Below are 19,212 nucleotides of genomic sequence, written 5' to 3'. Positions count from 1 at the left end.
ATAAAAGACACTTTGTGTCACTATTATTTACTCATACCACATGCGCGCACACACACACACACACACAGCCACGTACTGTGCCATTTGAAGTTTTTTATGTTCCGCTCTTTTACTCCTGGAAGGACATGACTGAAGGGGTGTGGAAACTGGAAGGACTTCAAGTCTTATTACCTGGAAGAGCTGTTTGCAGAGTAGTTGTGGTCACATCAAAGTTCACCGAGAACCCTTTTAACGTAATGCCGCACGGAGGAATGTAAGGAGGATTTCGAAACCTGCGAAACCAGAAGCGGTTTCACTCCGCACTGGTTTTGGTCTGAGAGCTAAAAACAACATTTGCCGTCGTTTAATTCACCGTTTAATCAAGTTCAAAGGCGGAATTAACATCTCACCCTCTCATTAATTCCCAAGGCAGGGATTAATGCACTTTGCCCCACCCCCCCCAACTACTTTTGCAAAAGACCCAATCATTTTTACCCCTTCAAAGGAAGTACTGTAAATATTTTATTTCACTTAATTCATACAAATTTCTCCTGTCTATGCATCTGTCTCTCCTGTCTGAAATGTCATGGTCTTCATTACCAGGTCAGGATGTGTTATGGTTCCTTCTGAGTGGAAACTGACTGGAAGGAGACCCTTCCCCCGGAGGCTGCTCTCTTAGAGACAGACAGCCAAGACGCATAAAAGGACAAAGTCTGTGTTTGTACAAGTGTTTCGCATAGGACCAGTCCCAGACATACTTCTGAATGGGACCAAGTGACGGACGATTTTTCAGAATCGCAACTTTTTCCTCTCTCCGATGGGTCCAGTCGGATTCCAGGGTCCACAGACGCTCGCCTCATCTCTCAGGAATTCATCTGCAGGCCCTACTTTGCCGTCTGCGATTTTCAAATTTATCGTGTGGGTTTTATGTGTTCACTGTCAATTTATCTTTTTTTTGACATTTATGATTAGCGCCTATCACAATTTCTGCGAGGATTTTTTTTGATACAGCCATTGATCTTCGACCACTGGACCACCTGCTCGCAGGTTTATTTGAAATTTCAACACCTGATTGATTGTAAAAGCTGCTGAAATGTAAACTGCATTTTTGCAGGTCGGGCCAGGTTCCTTCCTTTTGTTTACTACCATTTCTCTCTTGTGTCTCCTGGGTTTGGAGGGGTTTGGGTGAGGGGAGGAGAGAGAAAACGATGAGCAATCGTCTCCTCCACATTACGGGTCTAAACTAATTGATGACATGTGTAGAAGGAGGTAACTTGATGCTGAGCTAGCGTACAACCCAAACACGGGCCACCTGCTGCGGTTTCGGAGCAGCACAGTGGAGGCCTGTCTGATTCAGACGGTTCAAATGAGGACGCCCTGGCCACAGTCCACAAGTCAATCAATCAGCTTGTTCACTTTAAAGTCCAAAGTTGAAAAAACTTTGGCAAGAGCAGGGATGTTGCCCCCCCCCCCCCCAAAAAAAGAATGAGAAAACTAAAAGTCCACTTCCAAGATACAATATTAGAGGGGGGAAAAGAACATCATTAATCACTATTCCTAAAATAAAGAGTATCCAACATGTAAGAGTGTTTTGTCAGTGGAGGTTTTTTTTCACAGTTTCTTTGTGTGCTATTTGGCAAGACAGAGTTTTAACCTTTTTCCCATGATGGATATCTCATTCTGGAACCAAATGTTCAGATGTTCAAGGGTTATTGCAGCCAAATTGACCCATATGTCATTCAGGAGATTTCATTAAACGCCTCGGGCCCGCAGTCATTAGTGTGAATGTCTTCGGGTTTGCTCCTTTTGGCCAAACACAAGCTTATGAGCTGAGCGCAATCACACTCCACTTTCCTTCACGCCGTCTTCTTTTTTCTCTCTCCGGCGGACAGTTTTGTACATATCAACTCGTACGGCGCAGCGGAACATCCTGGAGAAAATGAGGTGAAACCTCTGCACTGTCTCCCAGACTCCCCCTGTGGTACAGAGAGACGGGGCCCGCAGGCGGCTGCCAGCTACCGCGCACACACAACTGTGCTTGTCACTCCGAGGACACAGCGCAGTCAGTGGCTTGGACGGTACATAGATAAGATAGCGCACAGCCCGGCCGCTTCCCCCTTTCCCACATTTATCAAACGGAGGGCCTCATGTGAACTGTACATACAGTGCAGTATGTCCGCCATGATGTCGGCCGGTCATGGCAGGCATGTGTTCCCTGAGCAATGCCGCTAATTTAAGAACACTCAGTGATACGCTTATGCAAAATATTAACAGGATTTAAAATGAACTTTGTTCTCTCGCTCAGAGTCTGGCACGGTGTAAGGAGCGGGAATGCATAGAAACACACTTTCAGAAGCGTGCTTTCACCAGAAATGGATAGTGAACATTTTCAAAGCATTATGTTTTGCTCCAGAGATGTTTTTTCAGCGGGAATGAAAACAAATGAAATATCGAGAGTGATTATTTTCCAGTCAACTTGAGTCTGTCAAAGTCTTTTTGCTATTGTTAAGTCTGAGCCACAAAGTGACCAATCTCATCTGAGTTGACTGACTGTATATTTGGCCCATGCCTTGGTCCATTTTGACTCTGATGAAGACGAAGTAATGTCAAATATTTCTGTGCTGCTGCACTTTTGGAGGGTAACCCCACCAGGTGTAGAAATCCTGCTTGCAACTAGATGTCCCACAATCTGTGCGGGGGCGGTGACGACGCGCAGGGACTGCGGCCACGTCACAGCCGGGTGTGGTCAGAGCGTCAAAGAGATTAACACAAATTAATAGAAACCAGTGCAACCTTGGTTTTTCCTCCTTCAATCATTTTGTATTATGTTATTTAGTGATGTCAGTTTTGCTAAGAGCTTCACAAAAGAGCAAAATGAATCTGAGATCTCTCAGTGATGTTCCTGTGCTCTGAACAGTCTGATAGGCCACGGACAAGAGGCCTTCTGTATTTGTCTGGTGTCCTGAGGTACTAGTTGTTGGACATGTACGATTTGTTGTAGTGATGCCAACTCTCTCTCTTTCTCTCTTACACACACACACACACACACACACACACACACACACACACACACACTTCATGTGCTCGCGATCCCTCCATGCCAAGCCCTTTCGGTTCCTCCCTCTCTCTTTTCTGAGCTTGTCAAATCATCTAAAGTGAATACATGTCGTGTATATTTTACAATAATGGATTTTCAGTGTTTAAAACATCAGACTGAATCAAATCACATCACATCACCTTGGGTTTGTTAAAACCTATTTTTTTTGACCAAAAACCCAACCCCTTCCCTGTAACCGTTTCCAGAACTTTCCAGACATGTGCAGGTTGAATACCTACAGCAGCACAAATCACCGCGAAGACCGGCTGAAGTGGAAAATGAAGAGGACCTAAATAAAGCAGGAACGTATTCCTTTTTTTCTTTTGTCTTCTCCTCATGGCGACATGTTATCAATTACTGTCGTTTTAAGAGGAGAGCGGCGGGAGCCAAGGTATTACAGTGAAGCTGCAACGTTTGGAGCGGAGCAATATACTGCAGAGCTTCACACACTTGATAGTATATTGGCAGGATGCGAGCATGAAAGAAAAAAAAACAACCTGTGGAAAGTTTTCAAAGCTGCAATTTGCAAATGTGCAGTCAAATACTGTGGGATAGTGGTATCTTTCAATGTCATCATCAGGTAGAACGTTACACCTGAGTGGAGGTGTGTGAGACTCACGGCAGCTAAGAGCACTTTTGGGACAGCTCCGGGGGGAAATCAACACGGCCGCCCGAGAGATAAGCCTTTTCTGTTCCCCCCGCAAGTGTGAATACGCAGGGTGATGATGAACGGCTGAGTGACAGCTTAGAGACAAGGGCTATTTGTATGGGCGTACTTCCTCATGGCAACATTACTCACGGACAGCGCGTACAGTTGTCGGGCAATTTTCCCTCCCCTGCAAATAGCACCGCTCTCTCAACACGCTCGGTGTTATTAGCCCCGTTCTTAAGAAGAAAAAACGCCCTCAATTACAACAGTTGACATCGGCCCAGAATATGAAATTATAGTCGACTTATCACCACGAGTGGAAAAACAATCCCTTGATTTCTTATGGATACATGTGTAAAACACACACACACACACACACACACACACACACACACACAAGCCTGATGTAAATGCGAAACCCACATGTTACCGTATATTCTCCTTTTTTCTTTTATAGCCAGCGGTAATTGTCAGTCAAGCTGTTTTTATGTCATGCTGGCCACTGTACTGTAAAAGCACAAGTGTGCCGGAGTGAGAGCCAAGCGCAGGTATGAGTGGATCACATTTCATCCAGATTATCATATTAGCAGATGGTTCGATTTTGCAGGGGGGAAAAGAAGATATTAGGATTGTTGTGTGACTCGAGGCTGGCAAGTCGGCGGGGTCACCGAGAGGAAAAGGTGAAAAGGTGAAACAGGAGACGCATGTGGCTTCCTGTGCAAACAAAAACAGACACGCATGTAATTTTAGCCTCATTCTCTGATGATTACAATGTCTGTTTTCATTGCGGTCCAGATTATCCCAAGAGCTATTGGATGAAGATTTTATTTTCATGGTCCCCAGAGAAGGAACTTGACTTTTTTGACCTGTAGCACCACCGTGAGGTTGACATTTCTCCACAGGTGTTGCCATAAAATAGCGAATAAAATGCACTAAATAGTAAATAGTGAGTTTCTTCTACTCTCCATAGCTCCTTATGCTTAATCTGAAACCCCCCCCCCCCCAAAAAAAAACTGCATTGATGTTGCATCGTGCACACAATTTTTACAGAGAACATATTGCAGGACATATTAATGTTGTAGGACACACACATCGTTGCTCAAGTCCCCCATATACAAACCACACGAAGAGAGATGAGTCTCCGCACTGACACTTACAGGCCCGGACCACCCTGCAACTACTCTGACAAAGAATCCCCTGCGACCGGGCCTATGTGTGCATGACTGTGTGTCTGAGTGTGTGTGTGTGTGGCCAAGGGCCACTCCTCGCCGGGCTCCAGACAGACTCCTCTCCGCGCACAGTGTAGACAAAAAAAAAAAAAAAAAAGTCAGACGATGTAAGGTGAGATAGGAAAATGCACGCACCAAAAAATTGGGGGGTATGACCCTTTAATGGGTCCTTTGAGCTGAACGAGCGAGTGAGAGACAAAGACGGAGCGAGGGAGGGAGGGATTTTAACCCCTTGTCATCAGATGCCATGACTAATGGTGGTGTAATAGTGGTGTGGATAAACTTGGACACATTCAGCAGACCACATGCAGACAGGCCTGACTGACGCACCCTCAGGCCTGGAAAGCTATGTGTGTGGCCTTAGCTTCCATGCCCCCTCCCCACACCCCCCTCTCTTTTTTCTCTTTCTATGGCTATCTCTGAGCCTCTCACACCCTTTTTTCTTTCTTTCAAAAATTCCAGATTACAGGCAGAGAAACAGAGGCCGAGAAAAAAAAGAAAAGGGGGGTGTTAAGCTGTAGCGGTAGGGGAAATGGAAGCCCCCCTCCCCAGTCTAATCCCCTTTTCTCTCCTCTCTATTTCCTATACCACTTCAGTTCTTCTCCCGTCAAATTCAACTCTCCTTTCCTTTCCTGTTCTCTTCTTTCACCTCCTCCTCCTCCTCCACCTCCTCTTCCCGCCTCGCCGTTATGTTCCCCCATATGCTTTTATAGCTCCTCCTCTGAAAAAAAAGGGGGAAATGATTCAGTTCCCTGGCATGCATGGCAGCGCTGCAGCTGGACACTGCACCTGCAGCGGCGAAAAACAAGCTGACGGGTGCATGTTCGGGAACCCCTTCAGTGTGTGTGTGTGTGTGTGTGTGTGTGTGTGTGTGTGTGCGTGCACCTCACATGTGCATGCATTTTTGCATGTGCACGGTCAAGCATTTTTTTTCCTAATCCATCAAACTCCCGCTCTTTTCTGCACCCATCCTTTCTGTCCCCCAACACCCCCTCCTTTTAAATTTTTTCCTCATTTGCTATTCCCACACTTCTGCTCCCACAGAGGCAGTGTTGGGCAAATTCAAATCAGTGTGAGATTACATCACATTTACATTCATTGAGCAGAATGTCATGTATTATGTCATGGTGTCATTTTTGAGCTGCGACAATAACAATATCCAAAGCACGCCAGCATAATTTGTACAAAATTGCACATGATACTTTGGAGTTACAACCGCCACGACCCCCCGAGCTTTTTAGCAAATTCAAATCAGTTTAGAGCCTCGTCAAAACAGCCATTTTTGGTTGAGGAGGTTGTGGGAGAAGAGGTATATAAAAAAAATGAAATGAAGGAAAATGACATTACACTTTTCACTTTGATTGATGGCGAGTGCTGCTTTGTTGCCGCACCTCCCTGCCTCCATTAGATTACGCCATAAATCATGTAATTAGCGGAGGCAACCGCCAGAGAGTTTCAAATGCAAGTTCGCATGCCTTGAAATGAGGTCACTCAGTCTTCTGAGGGATTTTTTTTATAATTGAATTGGTGTGGTTGGTTTTAATGGGCCATGATGTTTGTATGATTTTATTTCTGCTGAGAATAAGAGGCATGAGTGCATGAGATTTTGAAAAAAAAGAAGAAGAAGAAAGTAGTGCAGCAGGTTCGTGCAGGTAGCTACTTTCAATTACCATCATAATATGATCATTGTGCATAATCTCTTATGGGGGGAATCCGCCCGGATAACAGGGGCCCTATGAAGGGCACATTGCAGGGATGATTACAGTTTCAACAAACTATTGTTGTTTCTAAGTGGCAGATAAGAGTGCCCTCTCTCTCTCTCTCCCAGAGTAAACGTGCACAACATTTGTGTTTTGCAGCGGCGAGAGATATTCCACGCGGAAGGTTTGCAGGATGCGAGGCTCTGGGAGCCGAGCCGTGCTTACTGGAATTAATTGAAACCATAATTACGTCCGGACTAACGAGCCAGGCGTCTTGAGCCGGAGCCAGGTGTTTAGCAGGAAACGGCATGTGGCATTTTGGGTTTTGGCGTTCGCCCGGTCGACGCGCACACACAAAACACGCTCGGGGAATTTCGAGAAACCCAAGCTAGTTGAGCAAACATTTTTCGCCCGGCCGTCAGCTGCTCTTCTCTCACCGCGTACATTCGTCTTCCTGAGATGCCTCCTTGTCCCCAAAGCGCTTGAGAGCTTGCCCACCTTGGGAGCCAGATAGGAAGCTGCGGTATGATTTCCCCCCCTTGGTTACTCGGTGACACCTTAAAGATATAACGTTGGACAATTATTTATAAAAACTTTACTGTTGTCCTTCCACCATATCTAATATTTTTTGGTAATCAATGTGTCAGCTGTTATCCAGTTGTTGCTAAGTGTAGTCCGTTGGTTATCTTTAGCATTTGAAACCGTTTAATCAATCGTTAGCCAAATTCACTTAAATGATTTTTAAATTTTCAACCCACTGTGACGTCAACCGTTGGTTTTTGAACTGATGTTGAGACCAACATTTACAAAATGAACAGTATCGAAAAAGACTCCTCAGGAAAATGATGACTGATGGTATAAATGACGTGAGTTTCTCACAGACTTCTATAGAAAGACTTCTCTTTGCAAGTCGTCCCCTGATGGTCATTCCAGAGAATTCAGTCTTCAGGCACTTCTGCATTGGCTTCCTTTGTGACTACGTCCATTTTTATACACAATCAAATTTAAAATCCATTTTCATCTTTTTTAAGATAACTATTAATAATCGATAAAGGTTAGTATTTGAACGTATTAATTACTTTTCCGCACACTGTTAGTTGCAACGCGTAGCCTTGGGTTAGTCTTTCCATTGACCCCCCCTGGCAAAGGTTACATGCCCCTGGGGTACAATCATTGAACAATTAGAGTAAAGTGTACATTTGTACAAGGTCCATCTGTGTATTCGCACCAACACCGGTGTGTGTGTGTGTGTGTGTGTGTGTGTGTGTGAACTTGCCACCAACAAGGTGGCCAGTTGTGTGCCTTGTTATGCCCTGGGGCCGTCGGGCTCGCTCAGCAGGCACAAGCTCAGCACACTGTTCCTCAGACAATGCACGTCTATGCTCTGCTCTGCACCTGTGTTATGTTTTTTCGTGCTGACATTGATGTGCTTTGTTTCCATGACTCAGAGACTAAAATAGTAAGGCCGCCACCAACTCTGAACCGAGGGGCTCTTTGTAGTAAAATATGGCCGAATCACTTCAAACACACACACACATACACAGCAGTGAGTGGTATGAAAAAATGGGTTGTTTGCGGAATACTCACTGTACAAAGCTGGTTAACGAACGCTGAGTGAACACAATTTCCTCAGCTTTTTTTAATTTGACTCGCAGGATTTTCCAGTGTGCTACCAAACTCAAATTGCACAAACTATCATTTGATAACCATAATGTAATCTCATGAGTCATGATCTGCAAACTGGAGGATGGTGGGTAAAGACATTTTTTTAACCCTAACCCAAACTATAAACCAGCAAAGCAATGACTGAAACTTGGACATCAGTTTTGATGGAGGAGAAAAGAAGATGACAACATAAACAATAACTCAGAGCTTCAAAGAAGAGCAAAGACAAAAAGAAAATATATTTACTTGTCAAAGAAAGAAAATTGAAGCATGTCAGTAGAAGAAAGCAGGTTTGTGTCTTCCTCTGGTTAGTCACTGACATCGAGACCATCTAATCTGAGAAAATATACTACTGCCCCCTGGTGGATTCAGAAAATCCCACACCCCCGAACGTTCAAGTCCAATTATAGTACATAAAAAAGGTGACTAACCTTTGGTGTACTATATAAGTCACCTCCTTTTCATGCTTAATAAACTGCGTATGAAAGCACCAGGATTCAATATGATATCTACACTAATTTATTCAGGTGTTCCCTTTGCTTAATTTCCCGCCATGTGTAGTTTACGGCAATAATCTTGACACCAACATTTATTTTATATTTTATTCCTGCTCACGAATGTCCCGCAGAATGTCATGTGACAATGAACGAACCAGGAAGCTATTAGATATTTCTGTCTCGAGCATGCAGTCACAAGTTCTTTCCTTTATATGAAATACAGCAGCAACATGATACAAGAGTAAAAAAAAAAAAGGGTCTCTGTCATTAACACAGATGAGGATGAGGACGGCACTGACAAGTGTCTGGGGGGAGAAAAAAGGTACTTAAATTAGCATGTTCATGTCAGACTCCTGCAGTCCTTGAAGTCTTTTCTTGTTTCAGTGCTCATTTGTAGTTGCGGACGCATTATTTCTTGGAGAGAAATTTCATTTTGTTTCCTGGAGCAATGGGGAGAGAAACAAGTGGTTTAAGGTGGGGGAAAGAGCCTACAGCAGATATCCATGTTTATACAGAGTTAGTCTCGCTATTACAAAATACATTCTGGCTAAGGATAGTTCCTTACCCAAGCCTTTGAGAAACCTGTTAACCCTTCGGTGTTCATTCTCGTGGATGGAGTCCAGGTACTCCTGCACCCTCACTTCAAACAGTCCTAAAGGAAGCAGAAGGGATCATGAACCACCGGAATCAACTTCCAGCATCTGAGCGTGAACCTGCTGCCGCGCCTCCGTATACCTTTCAGGGCTCGCCTGTGGAGCTCCCGCTCCTGGATGAACCAGCCGAACATCTGGGTCTCCATGAAGACCTCCAGGAAGCGGCGCACGGCCTTGGACGGGATGGCTTTGCGGAAACCCTCCCGCTGGAAGGAGCAGGGGCCCGGGGAGGAGGACGACGAGGAGTAGCCGTCTTCCCGCTCGCCGACGATGAAGAGTGGATAGTGGCCCACCAGCTCCACGAAGAAACGGACAAAGGCCTCGGGCACAACGGCGCTAAGCTGACCAGAGTCTGAAAGGGAGTGTGTTGGAGCACTTATTCAACATTACAGCAGCACGGGTGAGAGATGCAAGAAATTAAAAGAGCTACTCTGTTGTGGTCCAATTCCCTTTGTTGAGGCCTACCACTGGGTGTGTCTCCTCCTCTCTCATTAGCAAGCTCTCGTCTCCTCTCCAGAACATTCTCCAGGGCCGACTGAAGCTTGGACGGCAAGATGGAGTCCTCGTCATCCAACTACAAGGGAAATGAGAAGATATTATATCCGTATGTAAACATACTGTGAAACAACTCCTTCCACACCCATACAGATTGAAAAAAACCCCCCAAAAAACACAACACACAAACACAAGTCAATGCCTGGCCTACCTGTCTGAGAAATCGACTGTTTCCTAGATCCACAACCAGAACCTGGGCACACAAAATCAAAATCATTGTAATGCTTCGTAATCGGTGTGTTGACGTGATACATCTATGTACAGCTGTACATAAGTTAGTTTTATTCAGATAACTCTAGTCCCCCAATGATTGTTGAGAATCAGTGCCCCTCTGACCTCCTCCAGGGGCAGTTCAGTGAGCTGGGGCAGGCAGCTGGACAACAGGCCGACGATGAACGGGGTCGGAGTGCAGACGATGTCGAGCATAGCCGAGGGCAGCACGGGGATGTACGTGTGCTGCCACACAAAGGGGTACAGCAGTGCCACCACCGCGTGGCAGCACTGGGAGAGCGTACTGCAAGACGAGGAGAGAAGAGGGTCATGAAACAGACGACAAATAAGTTCATGAGTTTGGAATGTACATGTTTACACGACGAATGGTGATGGGAGAGGCTAGAGGAAGAGCCAAAACCATTTGCTCGTTCTCGCCACATGAGGGCAGTATAATCTAAAATAAAGTTGATGACTCCCTAAAGTAACATTTCCCATAGAGGAAAGCAAGGCTGCATACTTCTTCTTTTTTTTTTTTTAAATGTCACTCGGCTTTGCATTCCTTTCCTCTACTAATGTGACCACACTGTCTGACTCCCACTGGCTTTCTCCTGCAGAACAAACAAACTGGCCCCCAGCACAATGACGACAACAACCAGCAGCCAGGCCTCAAAAATATCTCTCTGGCATGTTCCCTGAATAAAACTGGGGCTGCCTTGAATTTATTTTTGAAAAATGTGGGTCTAGACCACCCACACTCCTCACAGATTCATAATGAAAACAGCCCTGATTCTTTCAACTAATATCTTCATTATTACATAAAACACAAGGAACAATGATTTTATAAGAGCTGTTGTGTAATAGAGGCAACGTACAGGCTTTAAGGGGATGTGCAAACCTGTGGGATGTATGTGACCCACCTGAGTTTGTCTGCGGTGAAGATGACCCGCCGCTCCAGCAGCAGAGAGCCAAACACCCGGAGCAGCAGCCGCAGACTCAAACAGGAGAACAGACATTCAAAGTCCACGTGCTCCAGGCGGGAGTCAGCGGGGCGACAGAGCTCCATCGCCTGGGAAACGGCATGGATTAAAAAGATGTAACTCACACTTTAGAGATATATAATGTTACAGTAGAGATAAGTCAACACTTTTAGCTTACCTTAAATTCTTAATATCAACAAGCGGAATACGATGGGTGCTGGAAGTGTCACTCACCTCAGTCCCCGAGCCAGGCAGGAACGTTTTGATGGTGATGGTTCTGCCCGGAGCTGGAAACTGGGCTTCCATGATGGCTCTCATGAAGGGTTGCACCAGGGCCGGAGACAGAGCCCTCCTCCTCTCCACCTCATCCAACACCTAGAACGCACACATATACACAAACACACACACACACACACACACACACACACACACACCTTAGAAATGACTTTTATGCCAGCAATGTTATCACGGGGGACCATGCAGGGGGAGTGATTTACCTTGGAGAAGAGGTTGAAACAGCCGAGGTGACTGACGATACAATAGACCTCTGGCAGACGTTTGCCTTTTCCACTGGGCTGAGGAGGAAAAAAGGGAACATTTACTTCTGCTGCATTTGAGTGTAAACCATTTATATCCAAAATGTTAGTAAATCGCGTAATTTAGTGTACTGTAACAGGTGTAAGAGGGTGATTTCATGTGCGAAGATAGCATTTTTTTTTCTCCATATACCCATAGAAGATAATGTGAATCTTCAATGTCAAAATACCCCTCATTAGCACAGTAAGGTTTTCACATTACAGGAGGAATATTCTTAATCATCTGTTTATTTCTGTCCACAAAAAAAATAAACACACACACACACACACACTTTTTTCCCAGACTCCCACACTTCCTCCCAGACTCTGAGATGGACTGTTTTTCCCACAGGCACGTCGACTATTTCGGCGCGCTTATTTACTCAGCCGTCACCATGGTATTCGGCCACTTCCTGTCCCCCAGCAGGGCACGTATTTATTCTATTCATTTCTATTTACCAGTAAACGCCGACAGTATCCGAACCTCCTGCTGCCATCCTCTCCGGTCAAAACAAAGGAGAACATCTCACTATTAGGGGATGCACAAACATGATTAATATATTTTGATCATCACACATGAAAAAAACATTTTAAAATCATGCAAACTGACATTTCCATTGTATCCTATAATTATAAGCCCCCATCAGCAGTCATAATAGATAATAATAATTATTATTAATTATTAATAAATAAAATGTCAAATTTTTCACGTGTTCTGTTGTGTGTGCAAAGTTTTGGGCTGTCGGATTATGTGAAGTGCCTCAAATTAGCTATTCATTTGGCGGGATAATAATAATAATAATAATAATAATAATAATAATTCACTCAATTACAATAGGTCCTCGCTCTGACTTTGTCAGTGGAGCTCGGGCCCTAATAATAATAATAATTCACTCAATTACAATAGGTCCTCGCTCTGACTTTGTGAGTGGAGCTTGGGCCCTTATAATACATTCTATTTATATAGCGCTTTTCAGGGACTCAAAGTCATGTTTATCATGGGTGAGAAGTTCTCCAGTAGTAATACAAGTTACAGTTTCAGTGTATGCAGTGGCTCTGGGGAGGATATGGACGATCAAATTGGGATCTCATGAACAGAGGCATGAAGTAAATTTTTTAGCACTCTCACCTTGGGTAGTTGTCCACAGACTCCCAGTCTTTAGCATCAGGGAAGCAGAACTGAGGAATGATCCTCAGCTGGTCCTCTGTCTCCCTCATGAACTTGAAGCTTCGCTCCAACTGCGGCGTAAGAAAAAAGGCCAAACTTTCGTACATTTGTCGTTCACCTTATTTCCATCACGAGGAAAGTATATTCGATCCTTAATTATCTGAAAAAATGTGTTTGTTCTTGAGCTCAATTCCATTCTTTGAATTGCTTGCAATTGCCCTTTGCCGGCCTGTGTGTGTTTGCCTGTACATGATGTTCATTTCTATTTTGAGACATTCCGCCCTCAACCCGTAAAACAGATTACCATGAAAATATTGATATGATTCAATGAGTTCTCTGGTCCTGACCTTAGGGGGGAACTGCTGTGTGACCTCCGGCTGATAGTGGGCCCCAGCCTTTGACTTCTGCAGTGACACAACCAGGAAATATTCAAAGAGTTTGCGCTGGTGCGGCTCCTTATCCAGCGAGCTGTTCCTGTTGTTGGTGCCACTGTAGTGGACCTGGCTCTGGCTGGGCTGGCTCAGTATGGACTGAACGGACACGAGGCGTTGGCGGTGAGCTGGGAGAGAGGGAGTAAGACACGGTGCAGTTGAATATGCCATTATGAAAGAAGACAGTAAAGGTGAAGGGACATGCTTGAGGGTTAAATGCTCTGGCGATGGACGCTACCTTTTGCTCTTTCCTCAACTTCACTCTCTGAGTCGCTGTTGTCATCTGTAACTGTAAAGAAAAGTCACATTTCTTAAGCCAAAGACCCACATTAATATATAAAGTTCTCAAGACAGCCAACATTTCACCAACGTCACCTCTTCCTGAACTTGTCTCGGCATAATGGTAGATCCTTCGCAGATGTTTCTTTCCGATTCGAGCTTCAAAGATGCTGTTGATCCTCAGCACAAGCTGTTGATTTAAAAAAAAAAAAAGAGAAGAATCTCAGACTCAGTGTAAGGAAATATGACAACGTCATGTCATTTCTCAAGGATGGGAATTAAACACAGCTTTAACAGAACCTGGCAGCCATATTGGACATTATTTACTCCCATATTGGGAGTGGGAGTAAATATTGGAATCTGTGCTCAATCTGACTACATAGAAAAGATTCTATGTGACATTAGGGTTCATCATCTAGTGCTGGCCTAACATTCGAACACATTCCAATGCAGACCGTTGGTATCCTGCGGCAGGTGCGGCTGTAGGGTTCCCCAGGCAGCCAGGAGGGGTGTTCCGGACCAGTGGGGGTGGAGGGAGGGCTGAGCCGGGGTGGGGAGGAGATGCCCCCACTGCTGGCACTGTGGCTCCGCTGGTGGGTTCTCCGCAAGTCTAGCAGCTTAAAGCTCCTGCCGGAATTCTGCCTGAAGAAGCCCGGCCTCGAGGCCTGTGAACGGAAATATAATTCCTTTTCAAATATGTAAATCTCTACAACAGAAGTATTGAGCATAATGTTCAGTTTCCGCCGCAGCCAACCTTGGAAGTATCGGCACCAGGAGAGGAAGGCAAAGACTGCTGGGAGCACTGACTCTCCAACTCTACGTCCTCATACGGGTTCTCCTTGGACAAATCTACAGAGAGAGAGCAGAAGTGAAATGTTCAATTCATAAAATGTCAAATTGATGTTTGGGAGGCCTAATTGTCAGATGCATACCACATAATGCAAAGGTTTGATTTCCAACCATGAAAAATCTGTGTTAAATTATAGACTCCTCTCTCTATCCAGTCTCTCACTGTATGATGTCAACTTTCAAATAGATGCAAAAAATGCCCCCCAAATATAAACAAACTAAATTTATTGATTGTTTTCTGCAGAATATAATTCATGGAGTGGTGAAAAACTAAAACAAACCAGATAAGTAACGTGAGGTTCCCATCTCTGTTGTGCCAAAGTCTTCCTCTCCAACATACCTCCTTCGTGTTTTTCTGCATTTCGTACATTACGCTTGGCACAGATTTAAAATAGGAAATCAGTAAAAAAAAAGATAAGCAATGCGTCTGACCCAGGATGTCTTCATAATGATGTTCCTGCGCTTGTGAACGAGAGAAGGGCGGCCCGGTCGACCCCGCAAGGTCTTCAAACTCAAAGGATTTCCTGTCAGTGAAACAGAATGTACAAATCATTACACGATGAATTACTCATCATATTTAAAATCGCTCTGGTTATAACATCAGCAAGGAATTCACTTTTCTGATCCCTCTGTACCTGTTGATGTTGTCTTGGACTCTGCCGGGCCTGGGTCTCCCCTGGACACCAGGAGGGAGTTTTGAGGAAGGTCTTGTGGAGATGGAGGGCAGTGGGGGAAGGTTCCTCTGCCCTCTGCCCTGCCTCTGACTCTTCCCCGTGGGGACGACAGCTGGATGCTGGAAGGTGCGTCTGGGTTTGGGGACCGGGTTGATCGGGAGCGCTCCCGGCTCTGTGTACACGTTCTCCTGGTGCTGCTTCCCATTTCTGACAGATTCAGATTCTTTCCTCTTCACCTCTACCTGTTTGTCCTTGCTCGGCGGGCTGAAGTAATTCCCGAGCTCGGGGGGCGACTTCCCGTGGTTCTCCCCCATAGCCTCCAGCTTTTTAAAGAGGCTGAATACCGCTCTCTTCTCCTGGCTGGTTTGTTCTGCCGCCCTCTTGTCACTGTCTCTCCTCAACAGCCCCGCCTGCTGCGTCACCAGCACTGGCGAACACGGCCTTGAATGTCCAAGCTTTTCTACGTTCTCTTTCTCGTGATCTTGGCTTTCGGCGTGAGCCGCTCTTTTGCCATCCTCCTCTCGTTGGTTTTCAGAGGGTTTACTGCTCTTGAGTGTCCCCCTGAGCTGTTTACCGGTTTCAGCGGGTGAACAAGGCCTTGAATCCCCAAGATTTTCCTTTTCCATCTGGGCCACTCTGCTGCAACTCTCCACACTCAGCTCATGAGAAGTTTTATTATTGCTTTTTGTCTGGGATTCTGTCCTCCTTACAGCAGCGCACTGGCCCGAAGAACTTGAGGTAATAGGTGAATGGGCGGGTTCCTTTCCCTCCCACAGCGAAATTTTGTCCTTAATCTTGCCACCATTGGCTCTGGGAAGCTTGTTGCCAACCAGCACCGTGTTCTCATTGCCATGGGCATCGACGTTCGTCCTCCTGTGAGCCATCATGGGGGATTCTTCCCTCTGGTTGCTCAGGTTGTCCAATGTTGTGAAGGGAAGCTTCGACCCAAACTCCTTTCTTTGCCCAGCTCCCTTGTTTTCCACTGAAGTAATAGGGATACCGCTTCTCCCACCAAGGCAGCCCTTCTTAAACCTATACACACAAAGAAAAAGAAGTGTATTTTTAAACACCAAACAAATTTGTGTAATACTGATATTCAGTAAATTGCTAGTTGAACAGGTTAAATAAAATTACCGTATGAACTAAATAGTCAACAAAAAGCAATTGGTAACGAGTGGAAATTGTTCACTAAAGTTCTGGGTAAACAGTCACATTTGTTTGATGAAATATATGAATAAATAGTTAAAAACAGTTTTGAAAAAATACAGGATAAACAATAGAAACAGCTAAAACTAATGAACAAACCGTTTTAACCAAAAGTTATGGATAAACATTTTGAAAAGTAATCTAAAAGTAATGGATAAGCAGTTGAAAAAAAAAAGCTGCAAGCGATGGAGCAGAAGTCCAGCTTTTTTTCTCTGCAAGCACTAGTGTGAATACAAACTTAAACACTCAAATGTGAATGACATCCTCTTAAACTGAAATGTACAAATTTTATAATAGGTACTCAAACTCATCAGATAGAGCTGTGGGGGAACACCAGACTTAAAAGAAAAACGCAGTTTTGCGTAACTCCTACGCAGGAGTGAAACACAGGAGTTTCCTGACCTCCCCAGCACAGTCACTGTTGTGACCGGCTCGGGGACATTCTGTCTTTTTCTGGCGACAGTGGGAAAACTCACCCTGAGAGTAAATGCCAGAGGACGAGCCTATGACCGAGCATCTTCTTCTCATCAGCCTCTCTAAATAAACACATACTTGGACCGGGGCCCATTTCATCAAACTGTGATGTTTCAATAAATAAACGGGAGGAAATGGGAAGACCAAAGTTGAGGGACCTTTTCTGACTCCTCATTAATGGATGCGAGGAGTAAAGGCCAACATGAACCCTGTGACATATATATATGTTTTTTTCTCAGGCACAGGGAGGAGTTTGTGTGGTATAATGTCCATGTTCACTGATAAACCCACTCTGACACGGACCTGTTGACAGTGGAGTAGATGCAGTCTTGCTTCGTTGTCATTCTCTCAGTGGCCTCCATGATCACTGTACATCTGAAACAGAGAGACAGAGGGGGGTCGGTACCTTCACTCATTTATCAGTTCTGTTTCGCGTGAGGCACGCGGAGTTGGGATATTAACATTTTATTGAAATCCTGTCTGGCTTGGCTCCATGTTGATAATAAGTGTCAGGCTTTTTTTTTTATTAAACTGCCAATCTCTGCACTGTTCAATTTGGAGCAGGGGTTGAATTTGTCTGAACCAAGTACGGGAATCTAATTGTTTAATAGATGAATAAAAAGAAGAAAAAAAACTTGACAGAGTAGTCTGGTTTAAAATAAAAAATGTTAGCACAAGAAGCATTTTTAAACAGCTGTATCTATATCAGCACATGTGTGTGAGTTGTTTTTTTGCCACCATTCACTCTCAGCTGGTTATGTACAGTATTCGGGGGCCAGCTGGGTGGACTCCAGAAACTCCCTCGAGCAGTTCATCACACACACACACACACACACACACACACCAACGTCTCAACAGTCCGTAGGTAATGTGAGTGATTGAATCACTCTTCTCTCCGCTTTCTCTCCTTTTGCATTGTACTGCGTGACCCCGATTCTGCTGCCTTGGCCACACACAAAGACTGACCTTTGACCCCCCCACAGCAACAGAAATGGTCTGTTCTCCTCTTTCGCGACTATCATATTTTCACATAGCAAATATTTCAAAGTTCAGTGGCCTCAGAGATAGCGCTCGGTAGTTTCCCAGATCTGGAACTAGTGTCATCATTTTTTTTTGCTGACATGTTGTCCGAAAAGACTATGCGTACTCCAGCCCTATTCATAATGAATCATATCATTCTCCAATACTTTTATTCTTCACAATACCAGTTTGTGTCATGAGACAAACACAGCCTCATGTTAAAAATCCCCTCTCTACTCCTCACATCACATAAATGAAAATGAAATCTGTTTCTTACCTCCTCCTGTTGTACAGTTCCCACGTGTTCATTAGTGACATGGCAGCATTTTGCCAAAGACGCTGCTCTTACAGTATCCATTGGAATAAAAACTCCAAACCACAGAGTTGGTGCTGTGTGTCCAGATGATTTCTTAACCCCGCTGTCAGATGAGTGAGAATAGAGACGCGAGGGTCTCAAATCGAACTGGTGAACACAGACACGCCTCTCGCTGCCTCTTCTCCAATCTTCAACTTTCATTCACTCTCTCTCCTCCACGCACCCTGAATATGACTCCCTCCCTCCTTCCTTCCTCCCCCCCCCCTCCTCTCCCCCACTCCCTCCCTCTTCATGTATGTCCAAATGTGCTGGCTGTCTCTCTCAAACATGACATTATGAACAAGCCGTTTGAATGAAGGGAATGCCTCTTAATACCGACTGAAACTATACTTAAATCCTCTAATCTTTCATGGTGACGCGTGGGACAAACGTCATCGTAAGAATGTACTGTATGTACTCTAACTGTATCTATATATTTTTGGGCTCAGGTTATTATCCACATATTTAATTTTCAAATCCTTATTTCTCACACTACACATTCCTTCACTGTACATTTATTGTGTTTGGAACCAATTGACCCTTCCTTTGAACTCTTCAGAGGCTTACTTGGTACTGAAAAACTAAGCTGACTGTTACACGATCCCTTTTAATATTAGTTAATGTAACAGCGGTGGAAATTAGTAACACCATTAAAAATCTATTGGAATCATGTGCAGCAGCCCTCTACATACAGTTTAAACACACACACACACACACATATAAAGGATAGAGGTTAAGGCTTACCAGTATTCAAGTGCAGGCCAAGTTCAGTGCTGGGACCCCGTTGCAGCGAAGTGGAGTCTTTCAATGTCAGTATTTTTTGGCGGTTTCGTGTCTTAAACTACGGAGGAATGTGCCCGCAGCCAATGGCAGGTTGGCTCTGCCCCCCGACAAGTGGCACAGTGACAGGTGAGCGCCGGCCAGCTGTTGTCCACATACATATACCGCCGGCGCCTCGCTGCGCATG

The 19,212-nt window shown here is 44.8% G+C and overlaps 1 protein-coding gene across 3 annotated transcripts; it reads right to left on the bottom strand.

Annotated features, from left to right (window-relative positions):
* Positions 1–8,907: 8,907 nt before the first annotated feature.
* LOC118319559 (DENN domain-containing protein 2A-like) lies at positions 8,908–19,135 on the bottom strand. 3 transcript variants are annotated; one of them, XM_047335994.1, is made up of 20 exons: positions 18,990–19,135; positions 17,174–17,245; positions 15,152–16,222; positions 14,949–15,040; positions 14,422–14,516; positions 14,123–14,332; positions 13,764–13,857; positions 13,627–13,677; positions 13,305–13,516; positions 12,919–13,028; positions 12,249–12,318; positions 11,712–11,789; positions 11,449–11,589; positions 11,155–11,303; positions 10,361–10,538; positions 10,176–10,217; positions 9,935–10,043; positions 9,552–9,821; positions 9,382–9,468; positions 8,908–9,256 (listed from the first exon to the last, which is right to left on the bottom strand). In XM_047335994.1, the coding sequence occupies exons 2-20, from the start codon at positions 17,230–17,232 to the stop codon at positions 9,225–9,227; spliced, it is 3,150 nt and encodes a 1,049-aa protein (XP_047191950.1). In that variant the 5' UTR covers positions 17,233–17,245; positions 18,990–19,135; the 3' UTR covers positions 8,908–9,224. The 3 variants fall into 3 exon arrangements, with proteins under 3 accessions (XP_047191950.1, XP_047191949.1, XP_035505920.2); XM_047335993.1 differs by lacking the exon at positions 18,990–19,135 and adding an exon at positions 18,168–18,400; XM_035650027.2 differs by lacking the exon at positions 18,990–19,135 and adding an exon at positions 18,168–18,400 and having other exon boundaries at positions 13,627–13,671.
* Between the last annotated feature and the right edge of the window lie 77 nt (positions 19,136–19,212).

The sequence above is a fragment of the Scophthalmus maximus genome, chromosome 12 (genome assembly GCF_022379125.1).
Source record: "Scophthalmus maximus strain ysfricsl-2021 chromosome 12, ASM2237912v1, whole genome shotgun sequence".
Taxonomy (NCBI): Eukaryota; Metazoa; Chordata; class Actinopteri; order Pleuronectiformes; family Scophthalmidae; genus Scophthalmus; species Scophthalmus maximus.
The sequence above is the reverse complement of the archived record's forward strand: the minus strand, read 5'-3'. Positions and strand labels throughout refer to the sequence as shown.

What these genes read in the sequence shown, in the direction of transcription:
- LOC118319559 (XM_047335993.1), bottom strand. Translation starts at nt 18,208, where the DNA reads ATGTCACTAATGAACACGTGGGAACTGTACAACAGGAGGAG. An exon ending in TCTGTGGACAACTACCCAAG is followed by an intron (nt 12,319 to 12,918) that starts GTGAGAGTGCTA and finishes ATCCCCTAATAG; the next exon opens with TGAGATGTTCTCCTTTGTTT. An exon ending in AGGAGGAGACACACCCAGTG is followed by an intron (nt 9,822 to 9,934) that starts GTAGGCCTCAAC and finishes ACTCCCTTTCAG; the next exon opens with ACTCTGGTCAGCTTAGCGCC.